Below are 14,684 nucleotides of genomic sequence, written 5' to 3' on the forward strand. Positions count from 1 at the left end.
CAATTGGGTATGTTTGTCTTAGGGGACTTGCTATGATACCTTGAAGAGATATTAAAGGAAATTTTCCTTGATTTTACTTTAGTCAAAATAGGCCGGCCACCTTGTAACCTCAGCTACACGTTAAAAAGGTAAGAGTTTTGTCAAAATTTATAATAAAGAGGATCGACTTCGACTTTAAAAATGAGATTCTTCGACAATCTCTGATTTCAGGTATATTCCTTTACAATGTTTGAGATTATGGTATTTTCGGTTATAACTAACACCAGAAATGTCATGAGTTAAGAGCAATAAGAGCGGAATCTATAACCGTTAAACCCCTAGTTGAATAGAAGTAAATTTAGATAACCAATCAGCATAGACATTCGCTCCGCGATATATATAGAACAAATGAATTTGAAAGCCAGTCTGGGCAAGAAGATGTTCAATCCGAGAAACCGAAGGGCGAAGGAGCTGAACCTTGAATGTGTTGGACTGTATGTAGCTCTTTCTTCTGCTTTTTGGATTCAGCTAATTTATGGTCATTGATGATTTCATCATTATGAAGCATTATTATTAGAAATCAGTGATTCTAATTCTTTGAAATTCATGTAATTGAACCATTTATTCAGTTTTTATGGCATTTGTTAGTTTATTCTTCAAAGTATTCTTTTAAGATTTACTAATGTAGATTGTGCTTCTGACTATCATTTATTTGCTATGGCCTTCATTTTTAGCTTACCCTTCAGTAGACATGATCGATTTAGTGAGCCGACCGTTCGAGATTTTATAAATTTTGAATCTGAATTGATTTTTGAACGCTCTCGGTTCAGTTTTGGTCTCGGTGTGACTCCGATGAATTTTTAAAATAAAATACTTTATTTCTATTACCACGTTGGTATTTCTGATAACAGTATTCCGGTGAGTGACTTTCCATTCACACAAACGTTGAAGTTCTGTAATTAAAAAATAACGAATTAAAATTTTGTGAACTTACGAAATTAAGTATAAAGTTAGATAACATTGCAATTCACCCGATCACAGTTTTATTTGCTTGTCTATGCAAAAGACGAAGCCATGGAAAGTGCTTCATCTGATTGTACTTTTTTTTATTATTATTCTATTGCTGAGTGTGACCTTTAGATATTGCTACAGATGCAATTGTTCTAATATAATTTTTTTTTATTTTACTTTTTTAGCCATTTAGAATTCTTTTTTTAATTAAAATTTTTGCTACCATAATTCTCAAAAATTAACAACGAACCAAGCATCTGGTTCAAAATTGTGGTTGATTTAATTAAAATTAAATATTAATAACAAATTTTTATATTATATTTTTATCCTATTTAAAATTTTTTATTTTATTTTTTATCCAACAAAATTTAGATTTAAAAACACCAATAATAACTCAAATTGAATTCTTATATTATGTTCTTACCATATTTCGTAAATACCATGTAATATAATTTATTATATCATAATAATTTCAAACATAAAATCTTTTAATTAAATTATAAGTTAGTAATATATAATTTCACTTAAAATTAACTATCAATATGACTATTAAAAAAAATTAACCAATTCATCAATATTTAGTTGATTGTTTTTAATTAAATTCTTTTATGCTTTTTATCAAAGATATCGATGCTAATTAAGTCTAACCTTATCATTTTTAAAAAAATTTGAAGTCTAAACTTATAATTAATAATAATTTTATTATTTTATCAGTTATAATTATTTTATTAAATATACTTTGCTTTTAACGTTGTCCTATTATATTAAAATTAGTTTTAAAAAAATATTATTCAGTTATAATAAATATTATTTAAAGCTGTTGCGCTCATATCTTACCATTATATAAATATTTAGAGAATAAATGAGAAAAATTATAATCATACTAAATGCTATATAAAAATAAATTAATAAATATAAACAATGAGTAATATCGAAACATTAACGATATGCAACGCACGTTATAATAAACACTAATATATATATACTAATTTAAAACTGAAAATCAATAACCATCGTTAACCATCGAAACTAATTCATAATTAATATATTGTTTTACACCTTAAGGGGTAGGGATGGAAGCGGTACAAGTATTTTAGGGTATCTGCTTTGTTTCATTCCATTTAAAGAGAATATGGATAGTTATAAATGAGTTTAGAATGATAATGGATAATGAAATTACTACCCACAACAGATATGAATAATGAAATTACTATCCATAATGGATAAAAGTAGGATACGTGTATAGATATTTGAATTCCTGCTATCCATTCTCTTCGGGGGCACCCTATCCATTGTTAGTAAAAATGTATTTAAATAATCTTAAATTTAGATAATTTAAGATTTGCAGATACACTACCAAGGTACTTTAAACGAGTTTTGGACACATACGGATAGTAAAATTTAAACAGATTCAAATACGGGTACTTAAAAGAGTATTTTAAATGAATCTAGAATAGATACATGTACAGGTAGTTTAAAATTCTTAGGTATCCACTTCACTTCCATTCTCATCAAAGAGTGTATTTGATTAAAACTCTGTTATATTTTAAAATATTTTTGAAATCTTTGGATTGGATGATAAATTTGAGAATAACTCTTTTATAAAATCCAACGAAATTAATAATTTTATAAAATCTTTCCAAATCATTAATTTAAAAGTCATAATTGAATATTATCATATTTTTATAAATTTTATAAAAGTTTAAATTGAAAATCTTTTAAAATCTTTTAAATTTAAAATGTGATAGAGTTTTAATCCAATACAAGAAGCCAAATCTTCCATTAGTAACTAATAATAATAAAAAAATTCCATTAGTAGAATAATATAGCAGAACTTATAATGTTACATTAATGACTAAATTACCCCTGATTGTAGGAGTAGGGAAAATGTCGGACACAAACGTGAATTAGTTTCCACTTTTCTGTTAAAATCCGTAGCACATGCAATTGCTGTTTCAACTGATCATACGATGGTTAAAACCCTCCTACACTCCTCTAATTTAATCGCCGAATTTCCTCACAGAGTCGCTTCGTCAACCAGTCGATGACGCTTCAACAGAATCACCACTCCCCATTGTCCTCTGCTTTAGCGGTAAGTCCAATTTTGAATTAATTTCTTTTTTTTTTTAGTAGTTGGACATGAAGACTTAATCTTCTATTTTCATCGACCAGTCCATGATGCTTCAACAGAATCACCATGCTCCATTATGTTCTGCTTTAGTAGTAATCCCAATTTTGGATTATTATTATTATTATTATTATTATTTTTGATTAGTTGGAGATGAAGACAGAACCTTTTTTTTTTTTTTTTTTACTATTTCAAGGATTTTTTGAGTTTAAAGAGAATTTTTAATTTCTTTTTTTGGGCAATTATAGATTTTTCGAGTTCAGGCATAATGTTAATTTGTTTTTTGAATTTTTGATTAGAGGGCGTTGAATGCAGAATCTCTTTATTTTGGTTTATTAGAGTATGGTTTATTGGAGTGTGGTTCACATACAGATTGTGAACCAATATGCATTCCGTTGCATCAAAATTTGTGAATGAGTAGTCTTCTACTTATATGGATTCACTTGCATGGTTTTTGTATGGTGCAATCAACAATTTATGTTAGCTCAAATTTATTTCTGGGTATCTTTTTATCCCACACCATCCTTTTAATTTCCAAATGCCGTCATGAATCATGGTTGACTTTTTTTAGTCATTATTGCTTGCTTTTCCATCACTTTCTTTTGCCTACTTATGTCTAAGTTTGATTGTCAATTTGCATCATCCTTTATGCCTCAAAGGCATTTTTGGTTTTGACTTAGATTTGAAAGGTTAAGTCTTGAAGGCTTGATTTTCAATCTATGCTAATTTGACATTAGTTTAGATTTTTCTTGATTTAAAAGAAGAGGAGGAAGAAGGTAAACATAAAATTTACCAAACCCCACTGAAGATGATTTTATTTTATTCATTTATTTTGTGTATGTAGGAGGAGGAGAATATGGGCAATGTGAAGAAACAATTATCCAAGTTGTTTGCCGTTTCACTTCGAGAAATGCTGCCTCCTCAACTCAATGCTGAGCCACTGGTTGCTTCCTGTGTACCAAAATTTGGCGATTACCAATGGTATATAAGTTTATTTTTAATTATGCGGATATCTTGTTTTCTATTCTGTCTTTTTGAATTTTTCTCTCTGTTTTGTTTCGATACAATGTCCATGGATGGGTCTCCGATTAACTTTTATTTTATTCGGATTCTCATTTTCTCTCCCTTTTTGGTAAATCTAGTAACCTTGTTGTTATTATTATTGTTGTTGCAGTAATAACGCCATGAGTCTTTTCTCTAAATTGAAAGGAACAAATAGCAATTATCAGAATCCCCTTGCTGTTGGACAGGCATGTGTACTGGACAATGTTCTTTGTTAGTCTTTTTAGTCAATATTGATGACATGATAACTATATTTTTGGAATGTTGGCAGGCTATTCAGAAAAATCTGCCTTTCTCTGAAATGATAGAGTCATCCTCTGTGATAAAACCCGGATTTGTGAATGTTTTTTTGTCGAACAAGTGGATGGCTGAGGTGCATTCCCTGATTTCATGTGTTTTCCATAATCATCTTAATCGTTGCTTTTCTAGTTATATGTTTGTTTTTAGCATGAGCTCCTTTTTGTTTTAATTTAATCATTCTGTTCATGCCAACTTTGTTGGACTGTCTAAATTATATTGTTGTGCCTGCAGTACATTCAAAAGATGCTTGTTAATGGCATTGAAAGTTGGGCACCCAAGCTTTCGGTTAAACGTGCTGTGGTCGACTTTTCATCACCCAATATTGCAAAAGAACTGCATGTTGGCCATTTAAGATCTACCATAATCGGTGACTCGCTAGCTCGCATGCTTGAGTTTTCGAATGTTGAAGTTCTTCGTCGAAATCATGTTGGTGATTGGGGGACTCAGGTATCATTGGTTGTATTTACTACACTCACTAATCGTGTTTGCTAAAGTTATTTATGAGATTTTGAAAAGCTATCACTTTGCTTCTTTCAACAGTAGCTCTTTACAATTCAAATGAGTGATATACTATTATTTCATTCCTGATTTCTGTACTAAACTGTGTATAAAGTATGATTATTCTTCTTGTCACTTGGTTGACGTCTGCTTTAGGTGTTGTGTTTTGCTATTTTACATGAAGTGAATTATGTTCTAATGTTGTAAGTTTTTTGAACATAATTGCATGTGTAGCTCGTCAAGTTCAGATGACATGGTTTGATTCGATATTTTAAATTTAATTTGAAATTTATGTTGGCAACTTATTTTGATTGTCTACATATATCTACAGTTTAAAAAGGTTTGTGTTGTATGCCAACTTGATTTCATTCTCAATCAACAATACTGACCTAACAAATTATTATTCATTTTGTAGTTTGGTATGTTGATTGAATTTCTGTTTGAAAAGTTTCCAAACATTGAAGATGTTAATGAAAGTGCCATTGGTGATCTACAGGTGGGTCAAGACTTTTTAATAAACTTAAAAAGCTAAAGTTTAGTTCTCTGTTATCACTGTCTTTTAATTTCAAATAGGCTGGCAATATTTTCATTGGATCTAGATCATAAGTTTTTAGAAAATGGGATATGCAGATTCTGACAACTTGTGTTTATAGGCATTCTACAAGGAATCAAAAAAGAGATTTGACATTGATTCTGAGTTTAAGGAGAGAGCACAACAAGCAGTGGTCCGCCTTCAGGTAAACTGTTTAATCTTCTGTTTTTACAGCTAGTATATTTTTCGTATTATATCATGTTGACATTTTTTGTTGCAAAGGGTGGAGAACCCAAGTACCGCCATGCTTGGAAACAGATATGTGATATCAGCAGGAGGGAGTTTGATATGGTCTATCAACGCCTTCGGGTTCAGCTAGAGGAAAAGGTAAATGTTTAGCATTTTTTATGTTGTGGATCCATGGATGTCATAAAAGTTTGTTCTGCTGAACTGTATAGAATCCTCTAGGAATGCCTGTCAAGTCTGATCTTAGTGGGAAATTATAAAATTGGTGTTCCTCAAATATTTTTTGAAGTCTTTCTGTGGTTGTAATATGATATCTGGCAATCAAAAAAATGTCAAGTGATGAGAATAAAATTAGGTAAGTTGCATGTTCTTCTTTTTCCGCTTTCTGGTGGGGGTGGGCTCTTTAATGTACCTTGTTGTCACAGCAGTATAAAATGATACTTAGGCTGTTGGTACCAAATGTTGCTTATGCTATAGTCATGAATAAATTTAATTCTCTATTTTATTGTTCATTTAAGTATGTTGCAGTTTTGAAACTCTGTTTAAAGCTTAGACATACTGATTACCGAGCATGCATTAATATATACTGTGCAACCACACTTGCAATCCATAAAAAAACATGCTTGCTGATTTAAGATATTGGGCTTATGATGACCTCCTTTTACTTTCTTTGTTTCCTTTTTTTCCCATAAAGGTCGCTTGAAATAAGAAATGGCTGTTTATTCTAGTAGAGGCGCATTTGAGCCTCACCAGTGTTTTGCATTTTTTTAGGAGAAAAATAAGCAGCAAGCTTTTACTAATCACATGCATGTTTATATGCCATTCCTTATTGACAGGGAGAAAGCTTTTACAATCCTTACATTCCTGGGGTTTTAGAGGCACTAACCCAGCAAAGATTAGTTGAAGAAAGTGAAGGCGCTAGTGTGATATTTATTGAAGGGTATGATGTACCTCTTATTGTTGTGAAGAGTGATGGTGGTTACAACTATGCATCAACTGATCTGGCTGCTCTTTGGTTAGTTGGCCTTGCTTCATCTTACTTCAGATTATTTTGATTGCCTTGTAATCTCTATAACCATTTCCTAAATTTGTATTTGGTGGGCGTTGTGGTTAAAATCATCCTATTATTGTTGTATGGATTATGCAATTTTCTAGTGATCTTAATTTGAATTTGATAATGGATGGTAGGTGATGAGAATTGGAGAAAACTGTGATTGCTTCTATGTTGTCCTTTAACTTTCTCTTCCTTCCCCCCCGCCCCACCCCCCCTCCCCCCCCAAAAAAAAGAAGTTCCATCATCTACAGAAATTTTTTCGTTTCGATGATTTCTGAGAAAATTCCGGTTTATGGTTTCCTGAATTACCAATATGGAAGGTTGGCATTGGTGGGATTTGTTGCACATATAGCAACTTAATTTTGAATTATTACTTCCTCCCACTCAAGTTAGAGGCATATTTACGCCCTATGGATGTTTGTTCGCATGTAAAGTGGGGTGATGTCCTTTGCTTCGTGATTTGTGACATTTCGTTTTACGGTCCATTTTTGCTCAACATTAAATTCAATATATGTGGAGATGGGTAGTTTTTTTCTCTTAACATCAAACTATTAGTACTCTGATATATGAATTTTAAGAATTCCATTTTATGACATATATTCACGAGCATTTGGAGAATGGATTCTCAAGAAAAAGAAAAAGCTAGAGGGTAAGGTGGGTTGTAATTTGTTTTGATTGCTAATATTTCTTGCTTTAGGTATCGCCTTAATGAGGAGAAAGCTGAGTGGATTATTTATGTTACTGATGCTGGCCAGAATCAGCACTTCGAAATGGTTTTCAAAGTATGTATTTGCTTCTGTTTCTTGTATTCACTTATTTTCCTCTTAGTGCGTGTTGTTTTTTTGTTTTGCTTGAATTATTTTCTTCTTTATTTTCTATATACAAGTTTACTTTTGTGTTATATTGCAACCACTCTGTGATGGTGAAGTGCAATACTGATCATCAAAATCTACACATAGTTGCTTTTATCTCATGGATAGTACTTCTAAAATTAGATTTTGTTTGAATGCAGGCTGCCAAACTAGCAGGTTGGCTCCCGTCTGCTGATAATTTATACCCAAAAGTTACTCATGTTGGTTTTGGCGTGCTTAAAGGGGAAGATGGAAAGCGCTTTAGAACTCGTTCCACTGAAGTGGTTCGATTGGTTGATCTCCTTGATGAAGCCAAGAAACGCAGTAAAACAGCACTAGTTGAGCGTGGTAGAATAATTGAAGTGTTTTATATTTAGCTGTGATTGACATGCTTTTAGTATTTGCTCAAAGATTTTTTATGGGCTACCTTTATATTTTCTTAATTCTGGACAGGTAAGGGTGAAGAATGGACTGAAGATGAGCTTGAGCAAACAGCTGAGGCTATTGGTTATGGTGCTGTTAAGTAAGCTTTCTGTCTATCCTCTGTCTTTCCTTTTTCATTAGCTTAAATCTTGTCATCATATTGTCAATAGGCATGCAGTATGCTTTTGGTATTTTTTTCTATTGATGCATGGCTTACTTGAATAATACGTCATTATCTGCTGTGGGTGTGAGGGAACTTGGGAATTATGGAACTCAATCTTTGGATTGATGGAAGAGAGTTCATTAAGTATTTATGATGTGATTTATCAAGGAATAAAACTTTGGTGTAAAAAATTATAAATTGATTGATTGTTGTTTGAATAGTGAAGCAATGGGATTAGTTGAGAATTGGTATGCTACAACAACAACAACAACAACAACTAAGCCTTAGTTCCAAGCTTGTTGGGGTTGGCTATTTTAATCTTTTGTTTCCAATATCTCCACTGATCAAATTAATATAAAGTGCAGATTAAATTTATAAGTCGAAAAATTTTAAATTACTTTCTGTAAGAAAAAGTTTGATATATTTTAAAGAAAAATTGTAGTGGAATTTTAAAATCATTTGATATGTTAATAAATAAGCAAAGCATAAAATAGGCAACAACAACTAACTAAGGTTCTTTTGAGAATTGGTATATGCCTTAAAAATTAGGTAGATTTTGGCAGGCAATATGGAATGGTACTTTGTTCAGCTACAGAAGCATACGCCTCTGATGCTGTAATAAATATCATCCTCAAGGAATGGAGATCAAGTACTGGCTTGTTTAATAGGTTAATTCTAAAGGAAGTGCCGCACGGATAGGCATAGCAAAATCCTATCTCCGTGACAGGTGGTATCAGAGCAGGTTCCGTCCTAGGTCCCAAGCCCTTTGCCTTGATCAATGGCAAACGATAAAGCTCAATTGGTTGTTGCGGAGGAACAACAACCCGAGCAGCCAGAGGCAGTACGAGGCCGTGAGCCGGTGCGCACTCGATCTAAGAGGGGGAAGTCTAAGGCACGAACCTCACCCGTGGATCATGTGGAGCAAAGATTTGCAGCTCTTGAGCAAGCTGTGTCTTCTCAAGAAGCTTTTGTGGGAGAACTCTCCGAACAAATCGACAATGTTGTTCAGGAGAATGGAGAGATCATTCGAGCTGCCAAATGCATGATCACCGAGCTTGGTAGATCCCTACGAGAGGAGCTTCAAACCCTTGCTGGTAGGATAAATGAGGTACGTACATTCACTGAATCTGAACTTAGTGCCTTACGTGGTGAAGTAGATGCTATCCGTTCTGAATGCCGGATGCACCAAAGAATGAGTAGTCCTGCGTCGACTAGTGCTACCACAAGTCATGTAGCACATGGTTTGAAAGTACCCAAGCCTGCGACGTATGATGGAACGCGCAGTGCCTCCATGGTGGAAAACTTTCTCTTTGGCCTTGACCAGTACTTTGAGGCCATGGGGGTAAATGATGATGCCGCTAAGATTGGCAATGCCCCCACATTCCTTCGGGATGCTGCTCAGTTATGGTGGCGAAGGAAGCATGCGGAGCGTGAAAAAGGCACTTGCAACATCCATACATGGGAGCAATTCAAGTCCGAATTGCGAAAGCACTTCGTGCCTCATAATGCGGATACTGAAGCAAGGGGTAAACTACGTCGTCTACAACAAAGAGGTAGCCTTTCCGATTACATTAAGGAGTTCACCACTCTTATGTTGGAAATTGACGACTTGTCCGACAAAGATGCTCTCTTCTTCTTCAAAGATGGGTTAAGAGAGTGGGCGAAGGTGGAGCTAGAGCGGCGTAGCGTGCAAACACTTGATGATGCTATTGCCGTAGCTGAAACTCTAACAGACTACTCCACCCGAGTTGAGAACAACAAGCCCATTCCTAGCAAGAGTGGGGGAGAGAGTGAAGACGAGGAGAAGGACCATCATCACAGGGAAGATGGTTCGCCCAAAGCTCTCGAGGGAAGACATGATAAGCAGTTTAGGAAGCATAATTTCAGACCTAAACCTTGCTTCCTATGTGGAGGGCCGCATTGGACAAGAGATTGCCCCGATAAGGAGAAAATAAATACGATGCGTGACATCTATAAAAAGGCAGTGAATGCCATGGTCACTGAGTGCAATAAGGAGAAACAGGCGACAGAGGAACACAAAGCCCAGATGGGTTCCCTACGATATTTGGGCGCAATATCTCTTCGCACTCCCAAGGAGGAGGAAGTGAAGGCGACAGAGGAACACCAAGCCCAGACAGGTTCCGTACGATATTTAGGCGCCATATCTCTTCGCACTCCCAAGGAGGAGGAAGTGACAAATCATGAGCAATCCTCGCCAAAGTCTGCCGAAACGATGGAGGATAAGTCCAAAGACATCACACCTCCACAGTCACCAAAAACACCTCCTAAAAAGGAAGTTAATCACCAGGTTGAGCTGGAGCCAAGTGCTAAGCTGCCAGCCAAATCCTTTCCTCGAAAGTCACCTCCAAAGACGGGAGAACTAAGGAAGGCCCCAAAATTGGGAGAACAAAAGAAGGCCGATGTTGCCACTGACACATCAAGTCATAAGGCGAAGCTAGCCAACACCAGTGCTAACGCCTCACAAAACAACCCACGGGATGACACCCGTAAACCTCACAAGCGTGTGAGAGAATGGCATAAGGAAGCAGACGAGATTCTTGCTTGTCTCAATAAGGCTGTTCGGTTTATAAAGAAATGGGCCAAGAGGCGACCGAAGAAGTACGCCAAAGGAGACAAGGTACTCGTCAAACTTTGCCCTAATCAGCTCAAGTCCTTACAAAAAGATCAAAAAGGGCCAGTGAAGAAGTACGAGGGACCATTCCCTATCATCAAACGAGTAGGGAAGGCTGCATATCAAGTCCAACTGCCTACCGAGTGGAAGATTCATAATGTCTTCCATGCTAGTATGTTAAAACCTTATCATGCAGATGGCAAAGATCCAAGAAAGGGCGAGACCACTAAAGCGCCGGTTGTTGTTACTAAAGCAAATAAGGAGGTTGACAGCATCCTCAACTCACGAGAAGTATGGCGACGCGGAGTGCCGAGCTATCGCGAGTACTTGGTCAAGTGGAAGAACTTGCCCGAATCTGAAGCTAGCTGGGTGCATGAAGAGGTTCTTTGGCAGTTCAAGGACAAGTAAAAGAGCACGAAGCTCATAGCGCGACGAGGACGTCGCTGAATCAAGTGGGGGAGGATGTTACGCCCCGCACTGCAAGCTGCGCAAGAATGCAAGGCAGCCTAGCAATTTATAGGCAAGGCATTAGAGAGGTGCCAATTGGGCTGCCATAATATAACAAGGCTTGAGAGAACCCAAGCCCGCATTCTAGAATTCTCTACACTTCTCCACACTACTCCACACAAGGAGATATTTTGTGTAGTGTCTACATTATTCTAGAACTCTCTATGTAATCTAGACCATTGATTCGTGTAGGCTAAATCATAACCGTCCATTGAGGAGGTGGAAGTGGCTATAAATACCACCCCTCACTTCATTTGTAAATCAACCAAGAAAACCAAGCTTAGCCAAGCAATTCATGTAATACAAAGCATTTGGGTAGTAAGAGTTCTACAACAAAGCTCTCTTGTGTTCTCTTCTCTATTTGGCTTTCAGTTTTGCTCCATCATAACTCCAAGGCTTACTTAGCTCGTCCTAACACCCAAAGGCGACTAAGTGCCGCACGGATAGGCATAGCAAAATCCTATCTCCGTGACACCTAGGGCCAGGTTCACGTATGCAACTTGCTATGGTTTTGTACCTCTAATGATGCCAAGTTAATCAAAACCCATTAGGGTTCTAAGTAACTTATCATTCGGTACTTCGTCAGTCATTTATTAATAAGCAAAGTGAGAGGACCCTTCTCAAATAACAACTAAACAATGCTTTCATTAATTAAAAGAAAAGTTCTTACAAAATCACTGTGTAATCATAGTTTACCAAACCCTGAAAAGAGAAATACTAGCCACACATAGCTGTTAAAGAACTGATAGATTTCAAATATAAGGCAGCAAACATTAATCAAACTAATGGAAAAAAATACAAGAGAAAGTAATAGAGAAAACTAATGGCATTCTTCAATATTTGCATCTTGACTTGCTCTGATGTGCTAGCTCTGCCAATAGCCTCCTTGTACTTGAGATCTCCAAGATTTAATATTCCAATTAATATATGTAAATGCGCCAATTTCTTAAGATATTTTTATGTTACATATAATAATAACATAAACAATTATATACTCTAATGGTTCTCATGTGCGATGTGCAAGTCATTAAACTTTTCTAAACAACAAAGTTTGATGCTTCAGAAAATCTTAAGAGTTGAAATCTGTATTAATGGTAACAATTGCTATGATATTATCATCTAAACTTTCTCTAATACACTTGCCATTGTTCGGTGCTGTGGGTTTCGTACGTTGAATTATGTATTACTACATTCTATATTTTTATTTAGATTATATTTTCTTGCGTCTATGTGAACGTAAATTTTCTTGCATTTATTGTAAACTTGTTCTGGCAGGTATGCTGACCTAAAGAACAACCGAATGACTGATTACATATTCAATTTTGACCAGATGCTTAATGATAAGGTAGGCATACTGCTTTAAAGCATATTTTAAAAGGTTATGACACTAAACCTGCTTATATCTAAGGTGATTATGATAGTATTAAGATTTCTCTTTTTTCTCCGCCCTGGCATGTTTATATGACCTTTTGATTATGCTATCATTTCATTTTGTTACTTTATAGACTGTTACTTGCCTTATTTGTTGCTGCCACAATGAATACCTATAACTTGTGACCAGGGCAATACTGCTGTTTACTTGCTGTATGCGCATGCTCGTATCTGTTCAATAATCAGGAAATCTGGTAGAGACATAGAGGAGCTGAAAAATGTAAGTTGTTTTGTAATGTGTAATTTTCTTGTACTTGTTCAATTAGTCCCTGTTTCTTCACGTGACTAAACTGTTATCATTAATTAGTCACTCCTACATTCCTCGGTTTTGATTGGAGGCTGCACCATTATGGTATTCTTGTTTGGTTAAATATGTATACTGAGGCATGTACAAGTGACTTATTAACGATCTAGAAAGTCGTTTTCAATCTTTCTGCTCATCTTACAACTCATTTATGTATTTATTTTAATGCCTTGAGCGTAAATAATTTTCATCTTCTCATGATGATTACAAATTTAAGCGTAATACTGAAATTGATTGACAGAACTTGTTCTATGTTCGTAATAATATGTATTTATAGTCCTTGACATAGTTCTTAGGGATGTTTTCCACACCATTTAGTCTACACAATCTGTTGCATGATTTTGTATTCTCGTTAGCCATTATTAAGCTATCATCAGTGGACTTTGTAATGTCAAACACGGGATTCCCCCAGCCCCTGCCATAATTCAGAAGACCTGCAGTAATTAACATGTCAGCTACCTTTTTTGGGGATTATACAGACAGCGAAGCTAGTGTTGGATCATCCAGATGAACGTTTTCTGGCACTTCATTTGCTACGATTTTCGGAGGTAAGATTTGATAAAGAACCATGAGTTGATTGTGTACCTTGAGGTAGATCTTTTATTTGTTTGGCTGGCTTATTTTCACAATAGTTAGATAGTTAACTAATGAAATTAACCTTTCAGACGGTTGAAGAAGCTTGCATCAACTTGTTGCCAAGTGCGATATGTGAATACCTCTACAGCTTATCCGAATATTTCACTAAATTTTACTCTAATTGCCAGGTGTGCTTCAACTATTAGTTGATGTATCTTGAATGTTGTATGATAATCTCAGAAAATTTGAAGGTACATTACAACTTTGATTTAACTAAAGTATGTTGGGAATTGGTGCAGGTTGTCGGATCTACAGAAGAAACAAGCAGACTTTTGTTGTGCGAAGCAACAGCCTTGGTCATGAGAAAATGCTTTTTTCTCCTCGGAATTGTACCTGTTTACAAGATATGATAGGAGGGGCTTTCAAGTACTTATCTTTTCTCTTTAGCACTTAGAAAACATTTTGTTTAGTTGCCTAATGCATTAAATCACCTTGTATTTTGCGTTTTGTTGCGATTTCGCCCAATTTTGACCTAGCAAGCTCCCTAAAGCACAAAACTGCACCTTTTCTTTGAACTGAAGCCCTTCCAAATCCTTTCATCAATCTCCCTTCTATCTCTCTGCAATTCGTTTGAGTTGGTAATTCTTGAATTGGATTGGTTAATTTCACTGCACTTTATTTGCTTTTTCCAGCTGAAAATTCTTAGATTATTTCATGAAAAACCAAGTATTTCTTCTTAAAAAGCTTAGAATTCTCTCCTTTCTTTCTTAGGGTGTTCGGCCAAAATGAGAGAATAGAGAAGAGGTGGTTTTTGTCTCTTTCATATAATCATTCAATCATACTAATTAAGTTAAATGCTCAAATATTAATTCTTTAAATATTAAATCAAGATGTTAGGTCGAGGAGCTTCACGTGCTAGCTTTTCATTGTCGTGACTTAAGCTCACTTGACCTTCTTCTAATTTGATTTTTGTAACATGATTGGATT

The 14,684-nt window shown here is 35.3% G+C and overlaps 1 protein-coding gene across 1 annotated transcript; it reads left to right on the forward strand.

Moving 5' to 3' along the window:
• Window positions 1-2,903: 2,903 nt before the first annotated feature.
• LOC105641003 (arginine--tRNA ligase, chloroplastic/mitochondrial) lies at window positions 2,904-14,388 on the forward strand. Its single transcript, XM_012225442.4, has 17 exons — window positions 2,904-3,082; window positions 3,963-4,099; window positions 4,293-4,368; window positions 4,452-4,553; window positions 4,712-4,927; window positions 5,394-5,474; window positions 5,632-5,715; window positions 5,793-5,897; window positions 6,593-6,771; window positions 7,508-7,592; window positions 7,823-8,009; window positions 8,115-8,184; window positions 12,662-12,731; window positions 12,948-13,037; window positions 13,601-13,669; window positions 13,787-13,885; window positions 13,997-14,388. The coding sequence occupies exons 1-17, from the start codon at window positions 3,035-3,037 to the stop codon at window positions 14,105-14,107; spliced, it is 1,809 nt and encodes a 602-aa protein (XP_012080832.1). The 5' UTR covers window positions 2,904-3,034; the 3' UTR covers window positions 14,108-14,388.
• Window positions 14,389-14,684: the final 296 nt, after the last annotated feature.

The sequence above is a fragment of the Jatropha curcas genome, chromosome 7 (genome assembly GCF_041381405.1).
Source record: "Jatropha curcas cultivar XTBG-Jc1 chromosome 7, XTBG_Jcur_1.0, whole genome shotgun sequence".
Classification (NCBI taxonomy): domain Eukaryota; kingdom Viridiplantae; phylum Streptophyta; class Magnoliopsida; order Malpighiales; family Euphorbiaceae; genus Jatropha; species Jatropha curcas.

Coding starts and splice junctions, on each gene's coding strand:
- LOC105641003 (XM_012225442.4), top strand. CDS start 3,035: ATGACGCTTCAACAGAATCACCACTCCCCATTGTCCTCTGCTTTAGCG. Junction 12,732..12,947: donor ACCAGATGCTTAATGATAAG/GTAGGCATACTG, acceptor ACTTGTGACCAG/GGCAATACTGCTGTTTACTT. Junction 13,670..13,786: donor ATTTGCTACGATTTTCGGAG/GTAAGATTTGAT, acceptor TTAACCTTTCAG/ACGGTTGAAGAAGCTTGCAT.